Source organism: Lutra lutra, chromosome 7 (genome assembly GCF_902655055.1).
Source record: "Lutra lutra chromosome 7, mLutLut1.2, whole genome shotgun sequence".
Lineage (NCBI taxonomy): Eukaryota > Metazoa > Chordata > Mammalia > Carnivora > Mustelidae > Lutra > Lutra lutra.
In genome coordinates this window covers 28,361,226-28,376,794 of record NC_062284.1, presented here as the reverse complement: position 1 = coordinate 28,376,794, position 15,569 = coordinate 28,361,226, and the positions used below count along the sequence as shown (strand labels likewise).

The following is a 15,569-nucleotide window of genomic DNA, read 5'->3' as shown; positions in this document are numbered from 1 at the left end:
GAGATGAATAAGGTCATAAGGTGGAGTCTTAATGAGATAGGATTGGTGGCCTTGTAAGACTAGGAAGAGAGCTGTCTCTTTCTGTGTACACTCACCGAGGCAAGGACTCATGGAGGTGTTGGTCTACGCACCAAGAAGAGAGCACTCGTCAACCATGCTGGCACCCTGATCTTAGACTTTCAGGCTCCAGAACTATAAGAATATAAATTTCCATTGTTTAAGCCATCCGGTCTATGGTATTTTGTTATGGCGGCCTGAACAGACTAAAGCAGGCTGGTATTTGAATCTGGGAGCTTCTGTCCACCTAAAATTCCTCCCTACCCATCTGCCCTGAGGTCCAACCCACCTTCTCAGCGCAGCCTTCCACGTTTACCTAAAAGTAATCCTTCCCTCCCACGGGGTCCCCTAATCCTTTGTCTTTCCCTCCTGATGACCCAGTCTCCTTTGTATTAGTTGTCATTTGCGTACATACCTCTGCTCCCTGAGAGCTGAAGCATGGATTCTCTCCGTGTTCCTATAGCACTTGGCACAGGAGGCACTCAGTAAATGTCGGCTGAATTTAGAGCTCTCTCCCGGTTCTGTCTCTCACTGCACCAAGTTATACTTCACCTATACTCTCTACTTTGTGAATGCACAACGATTGGAGCTGGTGGGTGGCCAGAGGTTGGCAGATGAAGGAATCAGCACATACAGTTATCTAGTCCAGATTCCTTAAAAAAAAATTTTTTTTTTTTTTTAACTAGATTCCTTCTTAACACTAGCATTCAGATCCTCCTGGCCCTCGAGCGGGCTGTAGTACACATTGGCAGCATGTAAAGCCTTCTTGTAAAGCCCCTTCTTCCCAGAACTGTTGATAGTTCCAAAACAAAGAGGGAGTGGGAGGTCCTCTCCTCCCCACCATCATTCCCCCAAACCCCTGTCAATCATACTAAAGAAAAAAGTGGTGAATACCAGGACATTTGGGTAAGAGACGTCCTTCATTGATGGTGGAATTATGCCCACTGGTTTCTGCTGAGAAGACTAGAAGAGGGACCCATGGCGCTCATAGTACTCTTTCTTGTGTTCTAGTACAGACAAATAGTTTCCATATGATTTGTCTTAAATTCAAAGTGTAGGAATCTAGTTTTGAATGAAAAGGAATATATTTAAAGATCCAGCACCCTTGGTCATGTTCTCTCTCTTAATTTGGGCACTGGTGACACAGGTGTGTTCACTTTATAAAAATGGAGCTGTTTACTTAAGAGGTTCCTGTATGTTATGCTTTGATGAAAAGTTTACTTTTGAAAAAATTCTCTACCTTGAAACCCAGAGAAACTGGACCATTTTCCCAGCATTACACGACAAATTGGTGCCCGGAGTAAAGGCACGAACCCAGGCCTCCCAGCTCTTTAGTTAGTACCTATTTGAAACTGCGCCTAAGAGCAAGTGGAAAGTTCAATTTCAATTTCTTTTGATCTGAATGTTGCTGGAATTCCCCTCATTTCCTTGGAGCCCTGCTGTGCATCTGAAAGTGGATATCATATTGGAGAGGGGGTCTTCTCGTTATTATGGAGCCATCCCGGCCCCCTACATGCTGTCTAACTGATGACGATGACGCCCAAAGAAATCTATAGCCAGGCGCCTCCTTTCTCTCGGGGCAGTGGTCTGGAAAGGAGCTCTGTGGGAAGCCCCTTTGGATGTGTGTTGGCCTGTGTGCCCTGAAAGGAAGGGCGGGTGGCCTGGCCAGGCTCAGGGTAGAACTCACCTTAGGCCTTATCAGCAGCCGCTGGTCTAGAGAAAGGTGACAGACCGATAATTACAGCTCCATCGGGAAGGCAGAGAGAGAGAAAACATCCTTGTAAATCTGAGGTTTTTCTTAACTGTTTGCATTTCATTCGTTTGCCAAGACTTTCATATTCCATGATGACTCTCTAAACCTTGGAAAGCTGGAGCAGCTCGTGTGACATTTGACCATGCCAAGGCCTGAGAGTGAGTGACTGGATGAAATAAACCTGAGCCCTGCCCTCATCTGCACCAAGCCTCTCAGGCAACTCTCCTGGCACCGAAGGCCCAGTCATGCTCTCTGTGCCGCAGCCTTGCTTCCCCGCCCCTGTGGGAAGTGATCAGCCTAATGACCACTCACCTGTGCTCACTGACAGCAAAATGCCACCTCTCTGTACCGGCATTACCCAGGAGTGGTTTTGCCCACCAGGTCTCGGTGCCCTAGGTTGGCCCTGCCCCGGACTTCCTAATCCTGTCTTCCTACACTGTCTAAAATGTGGTTCAAAGGACAGTGCTGATGAGATATCCCACTGCCTCACAGCAAGCCAGGGGGTGGTGGCTCTTAACCCCCACCCCTTCCCCCCGCAGACCCCTTACCTATAACCTGATTAAGTTCTCTCCTGGGTGGTCACGTGGGTAGAACACCCTACCCAAGGTGACCAAACTTCCTAACTCCATTTGTGTCTTCTGCACTATAGAGACTTAAAAATAGTGGCCTCCGGGGCGCCTGGGTGGCTCAGTGGGTTAAGCCGCTGCCTTCGGCTCGGGTCATGATCTCAGGGTCCTGGGATCAAGTCTCGCATCGAGCTCTCTGCTCAGCAGGGAGCCTGCTTCCCTTCCTCTCTCTCTGCCTGCCTCTCTGCCTACTTGTGATCTCTGTCTGTCAAATAAATAAATAAAATCTTTAAAAAAAAAAATAGTGGCCTCTGGTAGGTCATCTCATGAGACTGCTGGTGACCTCTGTAAACTCACTTCTTCAACAGGCAAGTGAGAGCCAGCTCCATTCCTGGAAGGAACTTCCAGGCCCCCGAGGGGCTCTGCTTTGGCCCATGAGGGTCAGGAGTCCAGGTGGAGGAAGTTCTCGTTAAGCTTGCACGTTCTGTGCTCATTTACCAGGAACCAGGAGCTGTCGTCTTTGAGTTAACATTGTGCCTGTGCCAGCCAGACTGGCTGGTTTAATATCTTTTCAATTAGTGAATCTTCCAATAATAGCATTTTAACAATGAAGTTCCAAAGAAAAAAACTTCTGCTTCATTTTTGGACAAGGGGGAAAAGAGACTTGTAATAATGGGATCATTATAAATTCTAAAGTGGTGGTCATTTGGCTGTGCTACAAAATTTGTAGCTAATAATTAAAATAAAGCTTTAAGTAAATGCTTTATCAATAAAATAGATGATGGGACATATTTTTCTCAGCCAGTGGTCAGAAATGGCTGCACCTAGCCATGTGCTGAATTGTCACACTGTGAGTCTTTAAAATTCCTGCTGGATTTGAAGGTATTAACAAGTCCCTATCAACATTCTCTAAAGGTTTTTGATGTCATTTTAGCTATTGAACTAAAATATGTGAACTATTACTTTGTTGATTTTGTTCTTAAACCAAACTGCATTATCATCTGAGAGTGTGTTCTTAAAGTATTGTTAAAAGTACTTTGAAAACTTGTAAATCCCTGTAATTTATGTTTCTCCTGCCTCTGCTATTTCACTCTGTCCTTCTGGTTTTAATTTGAATGCAGTCCTGTCTGGGTGTGTACCTGTAAAATTATGTTTTTCCAAGTACAATTTACAGTCCTGACCTTAGATTTTACAGTGTTCCTAGCTTTCTGTGAGCTTCTCTTATACCAAGAAGTGGGCTTTGGGTCACTAAGCTCTTTCATATTAGAACCGTCTAATCAAGGTTACTTGAAACAGATCTGATTTTGACATTTCTTAGTTTATCATGGAGGCCTAGGGAGTAAATTAGGAGGGCTTCCCTGCAAGCCCATTAATTGCATTGCCCCATTTCTTAAAATGTACACAGTTGTAAACCTAGACTGCTTCAAGACAAGAGTCTCATTTATCTAAACAATTCTCCTTTTAGACTCAATGGCACTGATGGAAACACAGATTAGGAGTATGGATCAGAGGAAGGATCTTTTGGAGCCTGTGCTTGCTGAAACTTCGCACTCTCCTTACAGTCCCCTTTTCTTTGCAAGGGCTCATCTGCATGTGGAATAGGTCTGTCTATTCCGGGAGCGAGGTTAGGGGAAGACTGCAGCGGGCAGAGGGGTAGGAGAGGGCGTCTTTCTTCTGAGCGAGCTTTCGGCAGGTTTCAAGCAATAGGGCTGCTCTGCTTTAAGGGGGAGAAGGGACTTTATTAAAGTGGTGTGTATCCTGAATCCATTTCGCAGGCATGCTCTCCTTGGCGGCCATGCTCTTTAGCTGTGGAGTGTAAATGGCTGCAGAACTCTGGGAAGGAGAGTTCTTTTCTTTCTGTTCCTTTCCAGTATCACTTAGGAGTTCCGAGTCTATCTTTTTTTGTTTTTCTTGTTCTTTTTCCTCTCCCTGTCTCCTTCCACTCCTTCTGCCTGTCCTCCATGTTTCTTACAGACACTGTTGGGGCTGCAGGAGGAAGGAGCAGGCACGGCTCTCTGGCAGTTGACCTAGGTTCCCTCCTGTTTCAGGTAATCGTACAGTCTGGCCGCCACCCCACAGTCCTGCAGAAGCTCTGCCAGCTGCCCTTCCAGTATTTCAGTGACCCACGGCTGATCAAAGTGCTGTTCCCTTCACTTATCGCTGCTTGTTACAACAACCGTCAGAACAAGATCATTCTGGAGCAAGAGATGAGCTGTGTTTTACTGGCCACATTCATTCAGGTACCTTCCGTCTCCTGCCTGATCCCCTGGCTTTATGTGTAAGCTAATGCAGTGGAAAAGTAAAAGTGAGCCAGCTGTTAATTCTTGCCATCCACAGTATCTTTTGAATTTTGCACGTATCTCTGTGCTTGAAAATTAATTTCTAAAATATGAGGGTAGTAAAACTGGGGTTGAGTGTTGTGCAACTTCTACTTGGAGGATTTCAAGAAAAGGATATTTTTCCAGTTGATGAAATGGTAAAACCCACACCAAGGAAATGTTTTTAAAAAGATGGCCAGACTTCTTTAAGGATTTAGCACTGACACGCATCTAGCTTTTAGCCTCGCTGCAGGGAATAGATAAGGATTACGGAAGAAAGATCAAGTAAAACTTCAATTGATTTGTAAGTTTTTAAATAAATATGATTCATATACACATCTGTGTATGTGTCATAAAATCTTGTCATATTGCTTTTTTAAAAGATCTAATGCTTGTAAGAATGGCCTTATATTTTTATGATCCAGCTCAAGTCTATAGGACTGGAATCGGAATTAGCGCTGGAGCAAAGTATAGCAACGTTTCTGCAGCTAAATTAACTCAGTCAACTGACAATGGAAAATCAAGTTGGCTATTCTTTTTCCTGTCATTGTAGATCATTAATTGTTGAAAATCTTCCATTTTCTTTGAAATGTTCTACCATAAAAACCAGTGTGTTTTTGTTCCATGACGTACGTGTGATTAACAGACAATGTTTTCTGTTTGTAATAATGAAACAGAAAGCAGAGCTCTGTATTAGTGTTGTCCCTTATTCTGGCTAATACGCATATATCATTGTTGAAAGGATGCGATCCTTCCTGGCTGGTTGGGACGGCTAAAGAGTCTAGCTTTCTTCACCTTAGGCAGCAGTTAGGGGTTTACATTTTTTAAACTATCCTCTATCAGATGATCAATCAATAAATACAACTAGATCAGTTGTGTTTAAAAATGTCTACTTGCAGCGTAGTTACTCTCTTTGAGTTTTCTCTGGGTTCTATTTTCTGAAAAATTTTTCAAAGATATTCAGATCCACAGGTAGGGTATGGATTTTCAAAACAAAAAAAAATCTTACAGTTAAATTAAAATCTTAATGAAGTCTTACGTAACCATCAATTCAACATTTAAGAATTCTCATATATTCTTAAAGCCTTATGGTTAAAAATTAAATAGAAAATATGATATAGAGGATTTTTAAGACTGATCTTAGAATTCTTTCTCTTATTCAACAGGTAATTCTTTCCCCCCACCGCCCCCGCTCTGGGGTACTGGGCACTGTTCTAGGCACTGGGAATAATCAATCAAAAATAAGCAATCAAAAAATACAGCAATACAAAAAAAAACATAAAAACCCGTGCCTTTATAGATCTTTCATTAAAGTTGGGGGAGTCAAACAAACAAACCAACAAAAAAATAAGTCAAACAAATAGCATGTCAGATGGTGTTAAGCACTGGAAAGAGGGGTAGGGACTGCCAGGGGGGTGATGAGCAGAGAGGCCTCAACCAAGACAGTGATATTTGAGCAAAGACAATCTTGCATCTATACCAGCTTAGTCCCTTACATTTTCAACTGCCTGGAAAACAATTTCTAAAAGTAAAAATGATATCAGACTCTAAAGTAAAGAACATATATATTACTTGTTTTCATCTCGTATCGATCTTAAAGTATTTCTCTCTCTTTTTTTAAGATTTTATTTTTTATTTGACAGACATAGTAAGAGAGAGGGAACACAAGCAGGGGGAGTGGGAGAGGGAGAAGCAGACTGCAGGGCTCAATCCCAGGACCCTGAGATCATGACCTGAGCCAAAGGCAGATGCTTAACAACTAATCCACACAGGCACCCCATCTTAAAGTATTTCTAAGAGTTAAATGTAATTTAATGTAACACATTTACCATACGTTTGGACACACACATTTTGTAAATGTTATAGAAATTTCTTATTTGGGATAGCATCTTAGATTAGTGAAATTGAATCAGGTCTTCTTTTCTATAATTATTATCAGGGGAATTAATATATATTAGATTTGAGTTTATAGAATGGTTCTTTGAGGTCCCCACGTGTTAGAGTATTAATAGTCACTAGAAAATGATACTAAAAATAGGAGCTGGTGGTTTGTCAAAGGTTTATGAAAATTTACGTATTATGTACGATATTTTTCACTTTCCCTCTAAAAGTAAAATTACTAGACTTTAAAGATTTAGATGTAGATTGTATAAGGCCTTTTAGAATCATGCTTTTTTAAAAAGTGTTAAAAACCTTGCAGTATTTTAGGGGCGCCTGGGTGGCTCAGTGGGTTAAGCCGCTGCCTTCGGCTCAGGTCATGATCTCAGAGTCCTGGGATCGAGCCCCGCATCGGGCTCTCTGCTCAGCAGGGAGCCTGCTTCCTCCTCTCTCTCTGCCTGCCTCTCTGCCTGCTTGTGATCTCTCTGTCAAATAAATAAATAAAATCTTTAAAAAAAAAAAAAAAAAAACCTTGCAGTATTTTAGGATAATTAATCTGCCCAAAGCCTTCAGTTTGTTAGCTGAAAGAAAGTTATAGTTTCTACAACAGACAGCAGCATAGCCACTACTGATCCATAGCAAGATGTAAGTCATCACTGTTCGATTTAAGAAAGAGAACCTCAACTTCGTAAGCTTTTATATTTGGGCTCCAGAGTATTCATGCTAAGATGGTTCTCTCAGAATTCAGAAGCACATCTGAAGCTGCCCTCAGCGGAATTCTCTGTGTCTAGCTTTGGTATAAAAACACTTTTCTTGTCTCACACAGGATTTTGAACAGACATCAGGTCAGGCAGATAACCAGTCTCATCAGCCCAAAGGTACGTCTCTATTGAAATGAAATTATCATGTGTTTGTTAGCCAAACAGACATGTTTCTAACTCCACCCTCTGGAATTGTTATAGGAATCAATTTATTACATCACCTAAAACATTTGAGATCTGGATATCAAGTATATTTCAATGAGTAAAGAAACAGACTTTGTTATCAACATGAATGCATCAGAACATACAGAGAAATCTATGGAAATAAAAGAAAAGCACAAAACATCTTTCTGTAATTTATATTCACCTCATGCAAGATATAATAAATGGTGACTAATTACTAAAGAGCCGCTTCATAATACAGAGACAAGCAGATCATTAATATTCACCTACATTCCTCACATAAATGCTAAAATCACATGGGTTTGGTTCAGAATAAAACTATTAATGATAGTAGCCCATATTTTCCCCCTAATTTTTTTATTGAGAATATAAAGTATAAAATTGTTTTGCTTGGAGAAAAAGCCATCAGATTAGCAAGAGTTCAGAGGCCAAAGATTTATAAGCTTTTTTTTTTTCCTGTAGTGTTCCTGATGAGGTGTTTCTTATGATCAGAGCGAGAGATGTAGAATCTTAAAGTGCATTTTCACTTTTTTAAATATTCTATTCACATTGTAATTGAGAAGTACAAGTTGCTCTTTGTCTGACTGTCAGGACAGCATCTCTGATTAATGAGACCCTAATACAGATTTTCCCCAATTCTTCCATTAGTGTGATAGTCTTTAAAGTGGCCAGAGGCCCACTTCTAGCAGGACCCTCTAGGGCACCCACAAAGTAGCCCCTACTTGAGGGGGGTGAGGAGTCACATTGGACACACACACACACACGTGCACCAATTGTCTATGGGGGCAGGTGTTGAAAAGTACATAGAAAAGAATATAAAGCTGTAACAATATCATGAAAAAAAATGTCATGTTTTATTGATTCAGGCATTCAGAGAAGTAAACAGAAAGCTATGCCCCTTTTCAGAAATTCCAGTCAACATCATAGTCAGTACCATTTGTTTAAGCCAGAATTAGTGTGCAAGTTCAGGTCTGCCCTGACTCACTCACAGCCTCTTTTTTAAGCTATTGGAGGCTACATGGGAGAAATCAGTATAATTTATTACTATTTCTTATAAAGCAATGTCTTAAATCTTGAATATATAAAAATAATCTTTAAAAATCTTCTAATGTATTTATTTTTAATTGTACAGCACTTTTTTTTTCGCCAGTAAGAAGTATAGACATTCTTTTTTCCTCCTTTCTCCAGGCTATAAGGATGAGTCACCATTTGCTACATATCTGGCAGGCAGAGTCCTAAGAGCCACGTCTGTCTGCGCGGTGGGCTGAGGCCTGTGGGAGTTTCAACTTACTTTCTTTTCCCAGGGCCCATCTTCTCTGAAGTCCATGCTTTCCCCAATTACGATGGGCTTAATCCACAGTACAGCAAATGGGGCCTTGTTCTCTGCATTTGTCAGAAAGAGTCATCGTTATATTGGTTACAGCTCCTGATATGCTTACTTGGTTTAAAAGATATGATTATGCCACACTAAGTGCCAGTCTGCACTTTGGATGTCTGTTCCCCTTTTGCTTAGATTTAGTCCCCATAAAATGTTTCAAGGCATTTTGAGTTCATCGCCCAGAGAAACTCCGCATTGTAAGTGTAAAGCAGCTCCTCGTAGCACCACATTCTTAATTGCTAAAGAATTCTGGTGTCCAGTCTCACTGCTTGATCACTCTCCAGCTACGAAGATTGTTTTCTTTGCCCACATCAATAACCAATAAAGTTCTTACTCATCCCCTCTGTTTTGTTAGATGACTGAACATCAGATTTGAGCTTTTTAAAAGTCATGCTTAAAATATTTTAAATTAGACTATTTTAGAAGATAAACATCAAGTTTACATACACATTTACCTTTTCAAGGCTATCTTAAGAATGGAATGTCTATCATTTTATTTTGTTCACCATACTTACTTTCCCCTGTTTTCTTATTCTGGAGTCCAAAAACAATCTTTTATAATGTTTTACAGAAGGGGTTAATGTTTGAATATGTGAGAAGCACAAAATCAATTGTGATATTATATATATATATATATGTGTGTATATATATGTATACACACACACATAAATATATATAGTGCTGTAGGTAGAGATAAACAGATCAATTACCTTCTTTATATAAACTTACATCATGGTTTATTTGAAGTGCATGACTCCATTTTGTAGTCAGATATCAAAATAATTTCAGTTGCTTAAACTTCAAAGAATTTAACTATTTTCTTTTTTCCCTCTCAGGAAAATCCCTTGGTTCCCAAGACTATCTTGAACTGGCTAACAGATTTCCTCAGGAGGCCTGGGAAGAAGCTCGAGAGTTTTTTTTTAAAAAAGAGAAAAAATAAATGATTTTGTTAGTTCTGTATTTGAGTACCCTTGTTAATATTTTAAATTGTTCAAACAAATGTTCTAACTGTTCCTTAAGAAACTCATTTTCACATGTTTATACTCTCCCCCTGCACTGTAGATATGGTATATACTTTGCACTATTTATAATGACTGTAGATACTTTAATGGTCTAATTCTGCAAGTTGAGTTTATTTCACTTATGCACAATATTTTGGAGTTCAGTAACCTACATCCTATGATAATATATACTTTGCATTTGTAACATGGGTGAAATTAGACATTAAATTAGCAAGTCTGTTTTGTTCTTGTAATAAAATAACTTATTCCGTTTGCAGTGGTAACTTTTCTTATTAAGGCAGTAAAATTTGGAAAGAAAAATGTTAACTCCAACTCTGGGAGTGTCTTAGTTAAAGACTTAAAGTTAACCTCTAAATTTCCCTTTTTAAGGTGTGTAGTAAAGATGTTTTAACGCTTGGGTATTCTAATTACATAATATGTTTGGGGGGCCATTTGAAATGGACTGGGAGCCCTGTGTTCATTGGTCTGCCCAGCTCTTCCTGGCAGATAGTACTGAGAGCCTCCTATAGCATAGCTGAACTGAAATTATTCTCCAGAATAAACATTAGCGATTCAAAACAATGAGCCACAGTGAATCACCTTGAAGTATTTTCTCAATAATTGTGAAGTCAACCGCTGAAGTAAAAGTAAAACAGAAGGCCACGAGGGCTCTGAGTAAAAGTTGTAACCGACCCCCGTGCACCGCTCACAGCTGAACATGAGAAGTCCGCCCGGGAGACATCGACCTTTACCTAGCTCCTTCTCATCGTTTCTCCACGTTAAGCCGATGGTCAGTGCTAAGCTGTTCATTGAGTGACATCTGTAATCATTTCTGTCAGATAAGGACCAAACATTACCAAGAAAAAAAGATCTGGTTGGGGAAAAAAGTGGCCTGAATATGTGTCAGAGATCAGAGTACAGGGAAGTCGGAGGGGCGGGACTAGAAAAATTTGGAAGTTTCATCGGTTTTTTAAAAAGTAAACTTAGCCTACCTAATGTTCAGGACACTTCTTTCTGGAGCCTCACAAAGCTGCTGAATTACATGTATGCTGTTTTTACTTTTTTGCAAATCGGGAGAAATAAAGAGGTCCCAAAAATTCAAACAATCCATCAATCGATCAACGGCGACCGTCCCCCGTCCCCCGCCCCTCGCCCCTACCGGGTGCGCTGCGGAATCCGGCCCGCGCGGGACCGGGCGTCTTCCGCTCGTCGGGCCACTGCCTGGCGTCGGCTCCAACCCCGCGAATCTCGCCGGGGCCGCGGGGCGGGGGCCGCCCGCTCCCGAGCCGGTGGGACCCACTCCCGGGAAGCCCCTCCCGTCAGGGCTCCGGGGGCGACTCGGCCGGAAGCGCGGGATCCGGGACACCGCCCGCGGCGCGCGCAGAACCTAGGCGAGCCGGGCTGTGCGCCGGGACCCTCCTCCCGGAAGGCTGCCGGGGCTCTTCTGCTGCCCGGGGTTGGGGGGGGGGTGGGCAAAGGGGGTGGGGAGCTGGCAGGTGTGCGCCGCCCGCTCGCTCCGCGACCCGCAGCAGCCAGCCCGGGACGCCCCAGCCAGGAGAGGAGTTCCCGAACGCCGCCCTCCCAGCGCGCCTTGGGGCGTGAACGCAGAATCCTTGTAGCTCAAAGGAATAATCAAATATTTATAAGATTTCCTGCAAGACGCTTCACAATAGAATATACTTCTTATCTAGTCGGAAATTTGCCAGAAAGTCATAAATAATTGAGACAGCTGTGATTAACCTCCCAGAAACCATACCAGAATTCGCAATTAAACATTTAATTGAATAGTGTCTTTTGCCCCCCTCGTCCGGGAGGGGACGGGGGGGGGGGTGATGGAGACAAATGCTGGCTCCGCCCGGCTAGGGAGTTTGCGAGAATCCGGCCTGGAGTTCCGCGACGCCCCGCGACCCGCACGGTTTCTTGCGTCTCTCCAGTTCCCTCCTTTATGGCGCGTTTGGCGCGGCCAGTGATTTAAGCTCTAACTCCCCTGAGTTTTATGACTTCCAAAGTCTCCAGGGATGGGGAAGCGCGTCGCGCAGGTGAGCGCCGGCGCATCTTGTTCCAGTCTGCGGGGACGAGTGCCACCCACTGGCTTTCTCCTGCGGCGGGGGCCGCATCTCGGGTCTCCCGAGGCTCCGGAGCCACAGGTGGATCACGCTGCGCCCAGGCGAAAGGCCTCTGCTGGGTGCAGCCTGTAAAGCTGGCGGTGTGAATGGGCATAGCTGGGGCAAAAGCAACAATTTCGCTCGGGCATCAGAGCCCAGAATCTAAGCCAAATAGGAAAAAAGCTGCCGCGGCCCGGCAGCAATGACATTTGAGCGCCCAACTCGGTTGCCCAACCGAGTTTCCTGCTCCCGGCGGCAGCTCGCTTTCCGGGGAGCCTGGCAGGGCTCGTCGTCATCCTGGACGCCCAACAGGATGTAGGGGCTGCAGCTTCCTGCCCGAAGTTCCGGAGCCTCTCCCTGGCTCCAGACACTGGGGTCTCTGTGACCCCCCATCCCTGAACGCCACCCACGTTGAGCCCAGGTCTGGACTTCACCTGCCGGACCAGCCTGCCCCTTCGTCCGGCCGTCCTTCCCTCCTTCCTTTCTTCCTTCCTTCTTCCCTCCCTCCCTCCCTACCTTCCTCCCTTTCTTTCTTCCTCCTTTCCTCCCTTCCGTCCTTCCCCAACTCGGAAACTTGGGTCCTTTCTTCTAGATCTCCTTGCCAGCCTTCTAAATTCTTCGTTCTCAATAATCTGGAAAGGGATTACTCCTCACCGTCCCTATTCTTCCCCTCCTCTCTCCAGTTCCCTCACCCTGACACAGGGTTCTCCTGCCTTCTGTATTCAAACTACCCCCTTATCCTGTTTCCCGGTGAGGAGATTCTCAGCCTTCCTGAACCCCTGCCCCTGTTGCTCACTCCCTGACTCACTCTCCCGCGAGCTCCTAACCTTCTGGACAAAGGCTCCCCTCACCTAACACTCCTGCCTTTCTTTCCCAATTGCTGTGGGGCCCCAAACTTGCTTTATAAATTGAGCCAACCCCAAATCCACATCTGGATCCCAAAGAGTATATCCTTATGCCCTTTCTCTCTGCCATTACTACTCTCAGTCCAACTGCATTTATCTTCATCAACAAGGTGCTAGTCCGTAATTGGTCACCCAATCCTCATTAATGCACTGAATCCCAGTATCTTGAGGAGAGTTTACCTTTACATCAATCAGACCCATATTTAAAAGCCTCTAATCTTCCCTACATCAGTTTAATAAACTCTGAATTTCCTGCTTAGAACTTCTCTTCAAATAGTTTATTATTCATTCATTGTTTCCTCTCCAGCATGCTGCTATTCAGCTAATTCTCTTGCTCTCTTTGGTCACCATTTTTATGGGAAAACACAGCTAACTAAATGTAAGGCAATGTATGTCCTCCCCTAGGCAGCAGTGGCAGAATCTGAACATTTTCTAGAGAACAATCTTAGACAATGTCTCATTTAAACCCAGTATTTGCAGCTCTGAGCTTTAAGTCATCCCACATTCAAAATTGAATGGCTGATTTCTGTTCCACAACCCATTAAATATTAAAGTTCGTTGGGAATACTGCCACAGGGACTCTGAATTTCCCAGAATTGTGCAGCCTTTCAATATGTATTAAATTTTGTGGTATAATGGCAATAAAGTTTTCCATCTCTGGGAATCCCTTTCCTGCCTCAATTACATAGAGCTATCCAAATTATTAGATAAATCTTCTGGAAAAAAATATTATTCTAAAGTGAATCTAGTTAAATAACTCCCATTTTCCACCTATAGCCCCTTTCTTTTGAACTGACTTTTTACCACACAATGGGGTTTCTCACTTTCAAAGTTCAGTAAGCATAAAATACAAAATTTGTGATTGTTACAGGTAATTTAATTTACAAGGAAATCCCAGCTGTATTACTGAACATGTTTAAAGATGACCTGGGAACCAGTAAAATTGATATTTATTAATGTGACTAACCAGCCATAGATCTGACACCTCACCAGCGACCATTGTAATAAGGTTTCAAAGTCAAAGCCTTTCCCCAGTAACCCACATGGGAAACGGTCCGCCCTTTCGGGCGGCTAGCAGCAAACTGCAGAAGAGCTTATGATGTTTTCTACAGTAATACAGACAGTTTCGGGCATCCTGATACACAGTAACCACTTTTATCTGGGTAATTTCCCAATATTCAAAATCAGCACACTCACATAAATATCAAAAAGGGGAATTAGATATCTGATCCAAGAATAAGAGTTCACTGTAATTAGATAGGCAGATGTTTCCATTCATAGCATTAGTCTGTCAAAAGCAAAAATTCAGAGCTAATGAACAATAAGCATTAATGAAATTCTTTGCTCAAGAACTTGTCGTTTCCTTTTTTAAAATGACAAAACCCAATAAGCTGGATTAATCAAAAGTTTTTAAAAATTAAGATTTCTTGGAAGTTTAGCCTCCTATCCAATGGCCAGCCAGAAGGTAAGAGGAAATATCTGTGTTTCTGTTTGGGAGGGAATGGTCTCAGTTAAGGGAGCGAAGCCTCAAAGAACCTAACTCTGATTATTAAAACCGTTTCTAAGCACTTGAGAGGTAAAGCTGGTCCTCATTAACTCTAGAGATCTTCTCCCTCATCTCTAAGTTTGTGCCACCATTTCCTAAATCCCAAAGAAAGGGAATGTTCTCTTCAAATTTTGTGCTGGCATCACCTTGACTTTGAGGAAGTAAAACATAAATTTGGTTTGATTTTCCCACCTCCCATTTTCTTTCAATAATTGACTGCCAGCCCTCCAGCTTTCCTTTTCTAATGGGGGCTCAGGGTTGGGGAGTGGGTGGGGTCATGGAATCCTCCCATCAGCTCCGCTGAAAAATCTACAGTGACCTCTGTCCATCCAAGCAGCACATAGTTTCTTAACAGAAGGCACCTACTCCTCTATCCAGCGACCACAGCTGCCCCACGGACACATTTTTCCTTACCAGACTCTACCTGAGCCATCCCCTATTCAGGGCATTTCCCTTTTTCAAAACAAATCCTGGACAAAGAAGGATATACTTGCGGGTCATTTATCTCGAGGGACAAGGAAGCAGAAACCCAATGCCAGAGATTCTTCAAGAGTAGTGGTTTGACTGGTAGGGTGGCAGCTTCCTGAGTCCACCAAGTGAGGCCTGGTCTGAGGAAAAGAACTGTCCCAGGCTGTCAAAGGGTTAAATATTTGTTAAGGGTAAAACCTGAGCCTCCTGTTTTTTGTGCTAGCCCCGGGGGCCTGCTGGAGATTCAGTATCTCTCGCTTATTTCCTGCGATCACTAAAGCCCGTTTTCAAGAAAACAAGTCGCAGGGGTTTGAAATGTCACACCAAGTGACCTGGGCACGGCATATCCAGGGGCCATTCCCAGCCCCCTCCCACCCGGGCCATCCCCCGCCCCCTGCATTTAGGCTCTGGAAAGAAAATAAACCAAGGACACGCCAGACTGGTTCTGGGTGGACTTATTTTCCCGGGCAGCCGCGATCGTAGCGGGGGCTTGTTGTGGCTCCTTCAGTGTATCGCTTGCAGGTGATGCCAAATGCAGATAAGGAGCCGCCGCCCGGCCTTCTCCTCTGTCTAGACGGGGGAATTAATAAATGCAGCGAGATTGATCACGTCGCGCATCCACTCTGGGGACAGCGCTGAGGGTGACCCGT

The 15,569-nt window shown here is 43.4% G+C and overlaps 1 protein-coding gene across 1 annotated transcript in view; it reads left to right on the top strand.

Annotated features, from left to right (window-relative positions):
* The window catches only part of SCAPER (S-phase cyclin A associated protein in the ER), a 478,259-nt gene extending 468,405 nt beyond the window's left edge, over positions 1 to 9,854 (top strand). Inside the window, 3 exon segments of the mRNA XM_047736200.1 lie at positions 4,425 to 4,616; positions 7,399 to 7,450; positions 9,731 to 9,854. Coding sequence (XP_047592156.1) covers positions 4,425 to 4,616; positions 7,399 to 7,450; positions 9,731 to 9,834 — 348 coding nt within the window. The 3' untranslated portion in view covers positions 9,835 to 9,854.
* Positions 9,855 to 15,569: the final 5,715 nt, after the last annotated feature.